At 46.1% G+C, this 14,904-nt stretch overlaps 1 protein-coding gene across 1 annotated transcript; it reads right to left on the bottom strand.

Annotated features, from left to right (window-relative positions):
• Window positions 1–7,374: 7,374 nt before the first annotated feature.
• LOC105041971 (F-box/kelch-repeat protein At1g57790) lies at window positions 7,375–11,177 on the bottom strand. Its single transcript, XM_010919052.4, has 2 exons — window positions 10,807–11,177; window positions 7,375–8,671 (listed from the first exon to the last, which is right to left on the bottom strand). Exons 1-2 carry the CDS (start codon window positions 10,918–10,920, stop codon window positions 7,550–7,552), a joined length of 1,236 nt encoding a protein of 411 aa, XP_010917354.2. The 5' UTR covers window positions 10,921–11,177; the 3' UTR covers window positions 7,375–7,549.
• Window positions 11,178–14,904: the final 3,727 nt, after the last annotated feature.

Genomic DNA, 14,904 nt, shown 5'->3' on the forward strand with positions numbered 1-14,904 from the left:
GAAGGCGAGCTCCGCAAGTCGAGAGAAGGCCATTCTGAAGCCGCCGCTGAGGTCGCCCACTTTAGGAGTCTCCAGGTGAAGGCAATCATGGATTACAGTCGGAGGAAGGCGAACTTCACAAAGGAGCTTGAGGAATGCAAGAAGAGCACCAGCGACCAAATTTGGGCTCAAGAGGCCAGGATCAGCGCCCTTAAGGTGGAGCTATCAGCTGCGAAGAGGAAGATCGGCCAGCCGGAAGGAAGCTCATCCCGGCTCCTGGCCCGGGTTGATGATGAACAGAAGTGGTCGCAGAAGGTCTCCGACCTCCAGAAGCAGCTTCAAGACGTCGAGATGAGCCACGACGTGCAGCGGGCCAGCTGTCGTCGGCAAGTGGAAGAGTACAAAGGGAGATTCCAGAAGGCGGTTGATGAGGTCGTTCGTCTCCAGAGGCAGCTGGTTAATAGGGCGCAGCTTACTTCCGCCCAAGATACCGAAGAGCTCCAAGCCCTGAGAGGCACTGTCGAAGGGATTTCTGTCTCCCTTGGGGAGAAGACAGCCGAGCTGCAACAAGTGAAGATTCAACTGGCACTTGAGCGGAAGGCCGTCGCAGATGCGGAGGCGGAGTCCGAAGTTTTGCGGAAGTGGCGTCGAGAAGCGGAGGTTGAGAGCCAGCAACTTCGTCAGGCGCTCCAGGATGAGCTGCGGAAGAGGGGAGAACTAGAAGAAGCAATGAAAAACCTGAGGCAGTCCTGGTTGGGGGATGGGGTAGATAACCCTAAGTCGGAGGGAGCAGGGCCTCCATAGAGCTCTTTTGTCTTTATGTCTTATCATGTAGTTACTTTCTTTTTGTTATTTTGTCCCTCTTTCCTTGGCCGCCCTGGCCTTGTAGTATGTATATCGGAAATGGAAAAAAGAGCGTTTTGTGTTACCTTGTCCACGCGTAGCACTGATATTATCGTCTGTTGAACTTTTCTTGTCGTTTAGCTTGCTTGACATAGATGTCGTCGTGGGGGGGGCTTTTCCTTTCATCCGACCTTGTTACGCGGCCGAGTTTCGCCATCATTATTAACCCTCGCTGCAGAAGTGGCGGATGGAGCCCGGCTTCCGTAGGAGTCCGGGCGAAGTCTTCCTTGGCGTAGGAACCCGGCTCCCGTAGGAGTCCGGGTGAAGTCTTCCTTGGCGGCGGAACCCGGCTCCCGTAGAAGTCCGGGGGAAGTCTTCCTTGGCGGCGGAACCCGGCTCCCGTAGGAGTCCGGGTGAAGTCTTCCTTGGCGGCGGAACCCGGCTCCCGTAGGAGTCCGGGTGAAATCTTCCTGGGCGGCGGAACCCGGCTCCCGTAGGAGTCCGGGTGAAGTCTTCCTTGGCGTGGGAATCCGGCTCCCGTAGGAGTCCGGACCTTCCATTTTGCTCGAGCCGGCGCGAGGTTCTCTTCTCGTTACCAGCCTGGCTTGTGGGGGCGCGTTAGGGCGCTGTAAGGCCTCCCCCCCTCCGGTCTAAAAGAACCGGACCTTCAACTTTGCTCATGTCAGGACGAGGTTCTCCTCCTGTTCCTGACATGGCTGTGGGGGCACATTAGGGCGTTGCAAGGCCTCTCCCCCCATCCGGTCTAAAAGAACCGGGCCTTTGACTTTGCTCAAGTTAGGGCGAGGTTTTCCTCCTGTCCCTAACAGGGCTGTGGGGGCACATTAGGGCGTTGTAAGGCCTCTCCCCCCATCCGGTCTAAAAGAACCGGGCCTTTGACTTTGCTCAAGTTAGGGCGAGGTTTTCCTCCTGTCCCTAACAAGGCTGTGGGGGCACATTAGGGCGTTGTAAGGCCTCTCCCCCCATCTGGTCTAAAAGAACCGGGCCTTTGACTTTGCTCATGTCAGGACGAGGTTCTCCTCCTATTCCTGACATGGCTGTATTTTTGGAGGGATCATATCCAGTCATAATACATCCACGCTAGGTGGGAGGGGCACGTTAGGCAGAAAGAAAAGTAGATTCAAGGCGAAATAGTAAGTGATACATTTACAGTTTTCTCGCTCCTCCTTGAGGCCCTCCGGTGATGAAGTCGATGGTCCCGATGGGAGGCCGGTCCCCGGGCTGCTCCTCCCTTTTCTGCGGTTCAGGCGGTGGGAGGGCTCTTGGCCGGTCTCCTCTACCCTCAGGCCTGCGGCGGATGAATCTGTCGAGTCAACCTCGCCGGATGAGCTCCTCGATCTCGTCCTAGAGCTGGATGCATTCCTCCGTGTCGTGGCCGTGGTCGCGGTGGTAGAGGCAGAACTTGTTGGGGTTGCACTTTCCGGGGTGTGTGCGCATCCTCTCCGGCCTAGGGAGCTGCTCCCTGACCTCCATCAGTACCTGGGCCTTCGAGGCGTTGAGGGGGGCGTAGTTGCGAAATTTCCCTGGTGGAGAACTCCGCCGAAACCTGCGGTCCGGGCTTCTCTGCCTGCGTGCCCGGGGTGGAGTAAGGGCGCGCTTATGTCCAGGAGGGGATCGGGAACGTGGCCGGGCTTCCTTTGGCCTTTTCTCAATTGCGGGCTTACTCGAATCTCCCGCTTGGCGCTCCCTTGCTGTCTCTTCATCCTTCATTTTGGAGACTTCTTCTGCTCGGGCGTATCCTTCAGCCCGAGCCAGTAAATCGGCAAAATCCCTGAGGTACTTCTTCTCCAGGGAGTACAAAAGATCATTCTTCTGAAGGCCACCTTTCAGGGCGGCCATGGCAACTGACTGGTCCAAGTTCTGGACCTCCAACGCCGCGATGTTGAAGCGGTTGACGTAGGCCCGTATGGACTCCCCTTCCCTCTGCTTGATGTTGATGAGGGACTCCGAACCCTTCCGGGGATGCCGGTTGCTGACAAAATGGGCCACAAATTGGTGGCTCATTTGATCGAAGGAAAATATGGTACCCGACTTCAGATTCGAGTACCAGTTCCTCGCTGCTCCCTTCAAAGTAGACGGAAAAGTCCGGCACAAGATGGCGTCAGGAGCGCCGTGAAGCAGCATCATCGTTCGGAAGGCCTCCAGATGATCAACCGGGTCCGACGTCCCGTCGTAGCTTTCGAACTGGGGAAGCTTGAAGTTCGGTGGGATCGATTCCTGCATAATCATTTGGGAGAAGAGAGGGTCAGTGCAAATATCCTCACCATAAGCGGGAGGCGCGTGACGGAGTTCTTCGATCCGCCGGTTCATCTCCTGAAGCCTCCGGTCCAGGAAATCCTCTTGACTTCGAGTCTCGAGGGTCCTTTGGCAGAACGGAGGCAGGGATCTTCCAGGGGTGGAGTCGTGATCCGATTGAGGGCTCTCTACCCTCGGATTCGCCTTCCCGGGAAAGACGGGGCGGCTGGCCCAGGTGGCCCGCCCCGCCGCCGGGTTCTGGCATTCCGGAGACGCCCCCTCCGGATGCGCCGATGCCTGCGGTTGCTGCTGCTGCATTGCTTGTACGGCTTCGACGAGGCCTTTGACCTGCTGCGCCAGCAAGTCAAACTGCTCCGCGCCGACCGCCACCGCCGGAGGGGGAGGAGGAGGAGGCTGAGAAACGGGAGGGGAGGCCGGAGCCTGAGATCTGGCCGCGGAGGCCGTGGACCGCCGGGTGGACACCTTGCGCGGAGGCATCGAGTGTCGATCTCGCGAGGGAAGATTAGGAGTGGGTGACGGAGAAACGGTCGGAGGCGGCTCTGTTGAACACTCCTTTAAGAACAAGGGTGCTGCGAAGACACAGGCCCTTCCTCTAGCGCCAATCCTGTTGGTGCAAAAATCTGCCTGCGCCGGAGAAGCTGGAGTCAGGGAAGCCGCGGTCGCCGTCGGGACCTGCAAAGGAAGTCTAAATCGGAGGTGGGGTTGCTCCGGCAAGACCCTCCGACGCTCAAGTCAGTTCTCTGCCTCAACAAGAATGGAGTGCTCGAACGGAGAATTTAGCAGAGTTTTGAGATAAGAAATGAGCTTAGAGAATAACGTATCTGAGTCCCCCTTTTATAGGCGGAGGGGGCAACGGATTGATGGCGACACCTGTAACCGTCTGGTAGTGGGCCGCCCGTGGTCAGGGGAATTTATTGCGAGAGGTAGTGGAGCGGAATCGTGGCCATCACCGCAGCTCGCCACGTGGAATCAGTTGCAGGGAGTGGAGCAGCGCCCGTTGTCGTGACTTGCCAGTGGATGGGAGAATCATCCGATATCCGTCGCAGGAGGTGGAGCAGGTTCGTGGCCGTTATCGTGGCATGCCAGGGGGTAGTGGAGCTGTGCGGAATCCGCCACAGAAAGTGGGGCAGGGCGGCGACGGTTACTGCGGCTTGTCAGGGAATGATGGAGCTGCGCGGAATCCGTCACAGGAAGTGGAGCAGGGTCGTGGCCGTTTTGGTGGCCTGCCAGGGGGCGCGGATCTGTTGATTGAAGCTCGGCGACGGTCGGAGCCCGGCCTCTGTAGAGGTCCGGGAGAAGTCCTCCTGGCGGCTGGGGTCGTGGGCGGAGTCTGACTTCCGTGGGAGTCCGGGCGGAGCCGTGCTGCAGGGGATGTCGGAGGCGGAGCCCGGCTCCCGTAGGAGTCCGGGCGGAGTTGTGCTGCAGCTGATGTCGGAGGCAGAGCCCGGCTCCCGTAGGAGTCCGGGCGGAGCTGCTCTGTAGCTGATGTCGGAGGCGGAGCCCGGCTCCCGTAGGAGTCCGGGCGGAGCCCTCTCGGAGCTGAAGTTGCGGGCGGAACCCGGCTCCCGTAGGAGTCCGGGCGGAGTCCTCTGCAATCAAAGTTAGAGGTGAAGTCCGGCTCCCGTAGGAGTCCGGACGGAGCTTACCAGCAGTCAAAGTTAGAGGTGAAGTCCGGCTCCCGTAGGAGTCCGGACGGAGCTTACCAGCAGTTGATATTGAGAGCGGAGCCTGGCTCCCGTAGGAGTCCAGGCGGAGCTGTGCTGCAGTCGATGTCGGAGGCGGAGCCCGGCTCCCGTAGGAGTCCGGGCGGAGCCGTTCTGCAGTTGATGTCGGGGGCGGAGCCCGGCTCCCGTAGGAGTCCGGGCGGAACTGTTCTGATGTCGCGGCGGAGCCCGGTTCCCGTAGGAGTCCGGGCGGAGCCGTTCTGCAGTTGATGTCGGGGGCGGAGCCCGGCTCCCGTAGAGTCCGGGCGGAGCTGTTCTGCAGTTGATGTCGGGGCGGAGCCCGACTCCCGTAGGAGTTCGGGCGGAGCTGTTCTGAAGTCGACGGCGGAGCCCGGCTCCCGTAGGAGTCCGGGCGGAGCTGTTCTGAAGTCGGCGGCGGAGCCCGGCTCCCGTAGGAGTCCGGGCGGAGCTGTTCTGCAGTTGATGTCGGGGGTGGAGCCCGGCTCCCGTAGGAGTCCGGACGGAGCTGTTCTGATGTCGCGGCGGAGCCCGGCTCCCGTAGGAGTCCGAGCGGAGCTGTTCTGATGTCGCGGCGGAGCCCGGTTCCCGTAGGAGTCCGGACGGAGCCGTTCTGTAGTTGATGTCGGGGGCGGAGCCCGGCTCCCGTAGGAGTCCGGGCGGAGCTGTTCTGCAGTTGATGTCGGGGGCGGAGCTCGGCTCCCGTAGGAGTCCGGGCGGAGCTGTTCTGAAGTCGGCGGCGGAGCCCGGCTCCCGTAGGAGTCCGGGCGGAGCTGTTCTGCAGTTGATGTCGGGGGCGGAGCCCGGCTCCCGTAGGAGTCCGGACGGAGCTGTTCTGATGTCGGCGGCGGAGCTCGGCTCCCGTAGGAGTCCGGACGGAGCTGTTCTAAAGTCGGCGGCGGAGCCCGGCTCCCGTAGGAGTCCGGGCGGAGCTGTTCTGATGTCGGCGGTGGAGCCCGGCCCCCGTAGGAGTCCGGACGGAGCTGTGCTGTTGCCGATTCTGTCGAGAATTTCGGTTGTGGGTATTTTATACCCAACAACAGCCATCCATTTTTCCCTTTAATTAGCTGCCAATATCAAAGCTAAATGCAGATGCTTGTTACATAAGATGCAAAATTGACACAGGGTAAGCATCTCCCATGATCCTCTTTATTAATGTGAATATTTCACTTCCACGAAACCTATCCATCTGTCTTTTCTCAAGTGCACAACATAAGTTTTAGAAGACCGCATGGGCGATTGTAAACAATTTAAGAATCATATCCATTTTGTCTTGGGATCTGATGCATGTGATGCAATTGGATTTGACCTTCCAATAACGTTAATCTTTCTAGTCCATTTCTATGGACAATCTCCAACTTTTAAATTTATTTAACTATGCTGATTCTCATCCTATCTGCAAAGTCTTTATTGTTTTCTTGTTTCTTGCTGGTGAACAGAGCCGAACACCGTGAGTCTTGGCTCAGATACAGCTTGTTGGATGATAAGGGCTTACATAAAGCAAAAAGTTAGGTACATGAAGATTTTAAGCAAAAAAGATCTATCATGCTCGGTGACTTGAGAAATCATATATAATATTCAGAGTTAGGACCTTCTCTTGCGTAATTTTGGCTTGGCCCAGAATGCAACACAAATTTTAGAGGGAATGGGGCCTTATCAGACTCTGATTTGTGCGTCTTTAGCAAACACCATAATGGATGAGAAAAAGCCTGGATGGTGCTGATGGTGATGTAGATTTAGGAATGGTAATATTATTTCAGAATTAGATGCTATTTTTAAAATATAATTCAAAATTTCTGAAGTTGTCAGGAAAAAAGAGGAAGAGACCAAGGTGCAGAATTTATTCACATGTTACTATTTAGGAATTCACCGTAGATTCATCATTCTGCAGTACCTATGTTCTCTTATTTCCAAATATTCAATTTAAAATGAGAACGGTTCAAAATTTTGAAACTTTGGGCCTAGTAATTTTTACAAATAACTCCATTTATCATATGACCTGTTGGCAGAAATCCTTTCAGTTAAATTGTTATTCTACTTATTTTGGTCATTTACGATCAATCCAATAAGTTTAACTACAACTCTAAATCAAGTCAACTAGGCCTTGATTTTGAATTAATTTGGATTAGATCTATGAATCCTTTTCCTCCAGTCCGCTTAGTTTAGAGCCATACGTTTTGAATGATTTTGGGACGTCAAGTGCTTCCTTACCACTGCATTCCATATGATTTTGGATCTATCAAAATGTAACCGCTATCTTCGTAATAGATCCTAATCAACTATAGAAGTGGCAGATTGAACACTACCCGAGAACACCCTTAGATGAGAAATCGCACAAATATTGACACAATAGATATGAAATTTCAAATACTTCTTACATCAGCTAATATAAATCAATATATTACAGAATATTAGTTGCCAAATTATATGTATGTCGGAGGTTTTTCAAACTATTTTCTTAAATATATTGAATAGGATGAGCATGATAACCTTCTAGAACAATGTAATTTTTGAGTGGTTCCTTGTGCATCACAAATTGGTACATAAAAAAGTTAGAAATTAGCAATCTACCAGTCGTTATGAGAGTTAAGCCACATAACAAACATTAATAATACCATTTTATTCAAGACTGGAATGAATATTGACACCATAGTTGGCTTAAAGATTCTTGATTTATTGAAGAGCAATAAAATAACCAACTCCATGACTACAACTACATTTTGAGCAAGTCCTTATTCTTGTACATCTAGGCCTTTCCTATAGCAAATTCTTCACTCATCATCATACAAGCTTGGCTCAATCCAGAGACAATCCACCGGTTCTTTCACACCATAGAACTTAGGATAATACTCCCGACTTCTCATAGAATAGTATACTCCCTTCCTATGATCATCGTTGCTGAACCTAGGAAAGTATATCCTGCTTCCGAATTCTTTCTTTGGTGCTCGCACCGAGAGAGAAGTTCTAACATCCAAAAATAATGTTTCCTTTCCGAGATCGTCTACCTTCCTCCAAGTCATCTTTGATTTATCCAACCTAAATACAAGAATTGGCTTTGCAGCATTACCATTGAAAACAGATAAGAGCTCTCCATTAGATTCCACCAAATAGCAATCTTCCAGCCTTCTCTCTTCATTCACCACAGAATGAATTGGTTTTGGCCTTTCAAGAACTGTCCATGTCATGTCCCTTGGATTGAAAACTCCAAGGTTTCCATATGAACCAAGGCAGTAGAAAAGGCCATGATGAAAAACAGGATTGTTGTAAGTTGCACAGAATGGGAGATTATTATCATACCATAAATCTTTCCAAGCATTGTCACCATGGCGCCACAATGAAATATAAACATAAGTACTGTTTGTACCTCCAATGCCAAAAACCACACAATCTGAAGATGTTGGTGGGGAAGAAAACGAAATGCCGGTGAAGCAGTACAAAGATTCATCAAGCTCTGGAAGATTGATGACTGTCTCAGTAAATGGATTGATTATAAATAAGGACAAATCACCTTCAGAAATCAAGACCCATCCATTCTTAGAGAAGCGTAAATCAAGTGGCTCATCTGATGAGAGTTCCTCAATCTCTATGCTGTAACTCTTTCCGTCAATAGGGTCAAAGAAGTTGCATTCCCCATCAGAACCTGAAGTATACATGAGCACTGGCATATGCTTTTTAGTTTGAAAGTTATCAGAGATTGAGTTCCAATTCTTGCAGACTGCATTAAAATGTATCTGGTCCACCCAAGAGAGATGTGCTGCAAATAACTCCACAATCTCCAATGGAAGATCTGACCATGGCCTTGATGTTGCATGCTCCTCCTCATTTTCATTTGAGGTGTGTAATTGAACTGCCTTTCCATGAGACATTTGGTCTAATGTGCTATCAGACATTTGCTAAAACAAAGGAAACAAACAATAAGTTAGTAAGTAATTTAGATGTTACAGCTCAAACCTGTCACCTGGGTTGACCAGGTGACATAGTTACATAAACTCTAGAGCCTTAGAGATTATGATCATATCCATCAAAAATTCAGCTATATTATTTGAACTAAATAAATACATCAATATCAAACAATAAAGTTTATAGTTTCGATGTTCATCCGACATCAAATAACTAACTAACTAATAATTTTGATGCTTGAACTCCATGCCCAACCCATCAAAACTATCCAAACTACACATCCTCAGACTAGAAAATAATATAATTGATGGATATGGGTTTCCTAGCTTAATAAGAAATGCCCACACATATCTCAATATAATAATAAAAATCAGAAATTATCAAATAATTATTACTTAGATAAATTTCATGCCATAAAATACCATAATCGTGCATAGCAACACGTCTTTTAGTACAGTACATCATGTCATATAATTATGTCAAATCACTATATATCAGATTCAATAATATTTAGGTACTCATCTCTAAACTACCATAACCACATTTTCAATCCATGGTCAGGCATCAATAATACGATATTTTCGATCTGTGGCAGGATATCAGTAGTACCACATTTCGGCTTATGGCGGCATCAATAATGTCATATTTCTGACCTATGTTGAGCATCAATAATGTAGCTAGTCTAGAGCACTACAAACTATTATTCGATCACACAATTCAACTACATATTAAATAATTATGATTCAAGATCATACTCTTCTATAAAATTCGATACATACAAATATCAAAGTCCACCCAAACTAGAATTAGTGATATATGATACATAAATTCATATAGAACTATATATATACTTAATAAACAAGTATATAACAACTAGCCATAAAAACCACATTGATGCATGAAAATAGTGCATATATAAATAGGTGATCAATGTTTGAAAATTCTTACCTTTACTAGAGACAACTCAACTCAGTCTATACCCTGAGTTGAGAACTAGGGTGTCAAAAGGTTCTACTCAATGGTTTCCTATTCAGAAAATTGTTCCTCTACAAGATTAAACCCAATCAGCAAAAAAAAGATTTACCTAGTGAATTCAGCAATTTAAACCATCTATTAGTGTTCGCTGTGGATAAGAAGAATTTTATTCTGTTAAACTCATAATAGTTTTCCTTTTGACGTCTCCCAACTCATAAAGAGTAAACCCACTCATCAAAAGAAATTTACCTAGTTAATCTAGCAATCTAAACCATGTATTGTTGTGCACTATCGAGGATAAGAAGAATCTTATTCTTCTGTTCAACTCATAGTAGTTTTCCTTTTGACATCTCCCAACTTATACCCATTGTAGTAACTAAAATTGGGAATACAGAAACTCAATCTGTTGCATTTTTTTTTTTTTGGTAAATAAAATTGGGAATGCAGTTGAATTCACCTGCCACCGATTGCCATTAGATCTGAAAAACTGTTAATGTAGTCTTATTTAGAGAATGAGAAACAAACATGGGTAAGTTTGTTTCCTCTAAATCCATACCACATTTCCCACTACAGATCTTGAAAACTGTTGATATAGAGAATGCACAGGAGAAATTTGCTGCCTCTAAATAAATATCGCAGTACTCCTACTTGCTTCAAAGTAATTAGATGGCGAAGTCTTTATCATGCAGTTTAATGCGTAGATTTCAACTTTATGTCACGATGAGAGAGAAAGATTGAGTGAGAGAGAGAGACAGGGGAGACGAGAGAGACATAGCTCTCTCTTTGCTTCTTCAAACGGGGAACCCAACTTCATCCAAAAAAAAAAAAAAGAAAAAAAAAGAAAGAAAAAAAAAAAAAGGAAAAACGGGAAACCCACCACGCCTTCCCTCTTCTTCTCAAACACGGCCACGGTGACCCATGGCCGGTGACCCACAACGGCGTCCGGCGGTGAACAGGCGACGATCCCGGCAACGGCCACGGCTGGCGGTGGTCGATGAAGCAAAGAAGAAGAGGGAAACAAAAAAAACGAAAGGGGAGACCCTGTTCCCGGCCATCCAGCAGCTCGCCGGTCCACAGCAAGACATCGAAAGCGAGGCGGAAAAAAAAAAAAAAAAAAAAAAAAAAGGAAGAGAAGGAGGCAGACGGTGGATACCTCAGTTTGGAGAAGCCCAAAGGCGATTCCTGCAAGTCTTTCCGACAGAACTCTACGGGAAAACACCAAGAAAAAGCCTGTAATAGATGAGATCCTAAGAGGACGAGAAGGCATCCTTTTATAGATGAGATCTTAGAGTTTTAGCGGAATTTGGCTGGCCCTAGGACTCCCGGTGTCCGCCGGAGTCAGGAGAGGAACAAGACTCCCAATCGGAGTCTCATCCTTTAGCACGTGCTAGGCACGCGTGACCCACGGGTCCGGGTCTCTTCGGGCCCGCCCATGGGCTAAGAGCTGGGCTATTACAGAGAAATAGGGAGAATATGAATTGTAAGTCATAAATCCCAATCATGCTTATGCAGTCAATCAAGAGGACTCGGTGCGTGAGATGATGATAAATATGTGCCCTCATACCAGATGAGTTTGCTTCGGCCTCTACAGAAAGCATGTATTATTTATCGTAAAGATAGATTCGCTATATGAAAAGACAATTTGGGGAGATAAAGAAAAGCATCGGATAAAACTGATCACATCTGATGCTTTCATACATGCAAATTATTAATTGTCTCTCGTTATGTTTGGTGGGCTATATATTATTGGTCCTTATTGGAGGGAATTTGACCGTAATGCATCAGTTCTGAAGTAGACTAAAATGGAGGGGGATGTTAAGGAAGACATAATATTTTGAAATGAAGGCAGTGGGAAAGAAGGGCTTGTGACTCTAGTAAAAGTTAGATCCAGATTACTAGGATTATACAGTGCCTCATAATGATCTTGAATTGTTTCAGTATTTGTATAGAATATTAAGTTGATGATACCCGATTTCAAACACATCAACTCAAATCAATTGTAACAAATAAAAGTATTGGACATGTTGTTAGCGACCAAGAAGGTATAATATCCTAGCATATTCTAAGTAAATATAGAGAGAAGCGCTTAGGATGGCACTTGGAGCACTTAACCGTGTGATTACACAAAGCAATCTTCCTGAAAGGTGTGGACCAGAGCTAACATCTAGTTATATTTCAATTGGTGGAGCAGGTACTAACCAAGCTAATTTTGAAGTTCTTGATGCCGCAACGGTTTTATAATTGTCGGAAGTGCATAGAGAGATCAATAATTTTGCTAGGTTCAAGAACTAAAATTGAACTTCATATACCATAGGAATTCAATAAATTTAAGCTCCATATGAGTGTGCCTTTGAATGAAAATCGTAGTATTCATAGCAAAAGCCTGCAATAGGTTGAGCAATTTGTCCTTTATGCATGAATACATTCTTCAAAATTCGGTAGGATTAATGGTATGTTGGGATATTTTTATGAGAATATTTTATAGGAATTAAGCTTGTTAGCCTATCTAGCTAATATCTTTTACGAGCCCATCGAAGTTCCAGCCTAAAAAATCTCAGATTATCGGCTTGTTGATTTGCAGGAAGAGAAAAGGACCGATGCGAAATTCTTTGTACACCACTCACAGTGTAGAAAATCTGACATGGAGTGCACCGCTTCGTCCTATTGGACTATGTAGCCACCATTTTTCAACATATATTTAATATCCACTACTACAAAAATTGGCTACAGCAGCGGTCAATAACTGGTGTCATAGCCAAAAAAATTATTACCATAGATTACGACAGTGATTTCAAAACCGCTACCACTGTCGCCATTGCTGTAGATCTATGGCAGCGGTTGTTGTAGTAGTTGATATAATCGCTGCCACATATGGGTATAGTAGCGGTAACCGCTGCTATAGCTTGCAATATAGTAGAGGTTTACCAATCGCTGTTATAGAAGTTATCGCAGCAATTAGTTATAGCAGCGATTATACAACCGCTGCTATATTATTTAGATAGCAGTGGTTATTTAACCGCTACTATAGAATGTATAGCAGCGGTTGTATAACCACTATGTTAAATTGTATAGCAGCAGTTATGAAACTACTGTCATAGATTACAACAACGATTATCCAACTGCTGCCATAGATACAACTACTGTGTTAAATTATATAGCAGCGGTTATAGAACCGCTGTCACAGATTACAGCAGCGGTTGTCCAACCACTGCCATAGATCTATGGCAGCTGTTGGCACAAACCAACAGGTAGTGGTTAGAACGGGTACAACAGTAGCTGTGCAATCGCTACCGTAGACTATGGCAGAGATTTTTTAGCCTATGATAGTGGTTCACAACCGGTGTCGTAGCTTTTTTTCTTACAGTAGCAATTTTTTAATTACTTAAATTTATCATTTTTTATCTGATAAACATAATTCAATATATAATTACTCAAATTAAAACTTACAAGAATCAAAAATTTTGCATAAAACTCAATAATAATGCAGAAATATATCTCAAATACTCAAATTGTATTACTGATCAAATTATATTATAATATTTTTAAATAAAAATAAAATAAATAAAAAATCTCTTAAATCAAAATCTTTCTCTCCAAATATCTCGTTATCATCAGGAGGGGTTGAAGTAGGACCGAAAGGGGCTGGAGCAGGAGCTAGAGAGGTTGGAGCAGGAGTTGGAGGGATTAGAGCTAGAGCTGGAGCTGAAATGCTAGCCAACATATCTTGAATGCTCAATAAATTAACTCTAAAATGAGCAAAAAATGGACTCACCATAGCGGATATGATGCTTTGTAGCTGAGATGTGCGCTTCTTAGCCTAAGATGTGCACTCCTGAGTCTAAGCTGCTTGCGCCAAGGCCTCATCAAGCTGCTCCCGATTAATGATCTCGAAAACATATGAGGAGACGTTTACCTCAGATCAGTAGCTCGTCAGTATATGCCTGGGCCTGTAATGAATCCTCCCAAAGTACTCAGATCTCAAGACTTGAGACAGATGGTCATGGGGGCCAGAGGTGTCCGGGCCCTTGCTCACAAACGTGTCTAACTGCTTCCGTAATTATAAATTCAAATAAAATATCATAAGAAATATGATAATACTAATCATACTCTAGTTATTACTTACAAAAATTCTCTCGATCGCGGCATTCATCAGCCTGCTCTTCTTGTCTGTATGACTCGATCGAAAGATGGTGCTATAGGTGGGCATCATCTCTTCTTTTGTCAGCTATAACAATCAATCAGCTTGTTAAAAATATGTAAAAAAATAACAACTCAATAACTTATAAACTAAAGGGTTAGAATTCATTACCTCTCTATGCACATGACTGGCCATAGACTCATGACCGAGAGTGTACGTGTACTCCTGAGCAGTCCGATTCTTCTAATTCAGATGAGATGCTGTCTAAAAAATATTTAAATCACATAAATTAAAATCAAATATAATTGTTAGTATAATAAAAAATTCATCGGTTACAAATTAAACTTAAAAGTTCTGTCTCCTCCAATGCCTAACCATCCCCTCCCACTGACTCGGGGGATAGTCTTGGATCCAAGGAATAAACTTCTCCTCAGTATCCCTACGATACTCTAGCCATCCTCTATGGAGTTTGACATTATAGTTTTGGGACAACTCTTCAATCTTCTGCAGTCAGACATCTCAAGCCCTCTTATGATTTAGAAAATCGTACCTCCTCTCATAAAGTTATCAGAAGTGAGTTACGAAATTATTCTAATCAAACATATTGTAAACATATCACACGCATATATATAATTAAGATATACTTATCCAAATCTCCTCCTACATCCGATCCTTGACATCAAGATCCATCAATCATCAGTCTACAGGCACTATGGGAATGATGTCGGACTACCTCACAAGCACTCCAAAAAAGAAATGTATCTACTATGTGATCTCTCCTATTGGCCTCTCCTCCTGATCGTACTCCATCATGACCTGATGCTGGCGGTTTTATACAAACAGCATGCATATGGAACCACAAAATATCCTACTGGATGATGTACCTGCAATAAAAATATATTACGAATATATAAGAGTGTGCAATAATTATATAATAAATAAATAAATAATTGATACAATAAAAATCAACTTTCACTGAAATCGTACGACATGGATACTGATAGAGCTAGATCGATAGGTGGAGTATGTGTCGGAGACATGGCTATTGATGGAGGCTCAGATGTGTCAGTGGGAGGAAGATGTGCCTGCAAAGCCGAAGCCAAGGCTGATGCG

Source organism: Elaeis guineensis, chromosome 3, assembly GCF_000442705.2.
Source record: "Elaeis guineensis isolate ETL-2024a chromosome 3, EG11, whole genome shotgun sequence".
NCBI lineage: Eukaryota > Viridiplantae > Streptophyta > Magnoliopsida > Arecales > Arecaceae > Elaeis > Elaeis guineensis.

What these genes read in the sequence shown, in the direction of transcription:
- LOC105041971 (XM_010919052.4), bottom strand. Translation starts at nt 10,920, where the DNA reads ATGCCTTCTCGTCCTCTTAGGATCTCATCTATTACAGGCTTTTTCTTG. An exon ending in TTGGGCTTCTCCAAACTGAG is followed by an intron (nt 8,672 to 10,806) that starts GTATCCACCGTC and finishes CCTTTGTTTTAG; the next exon opens with CAAATGTCTGATAGCACATT.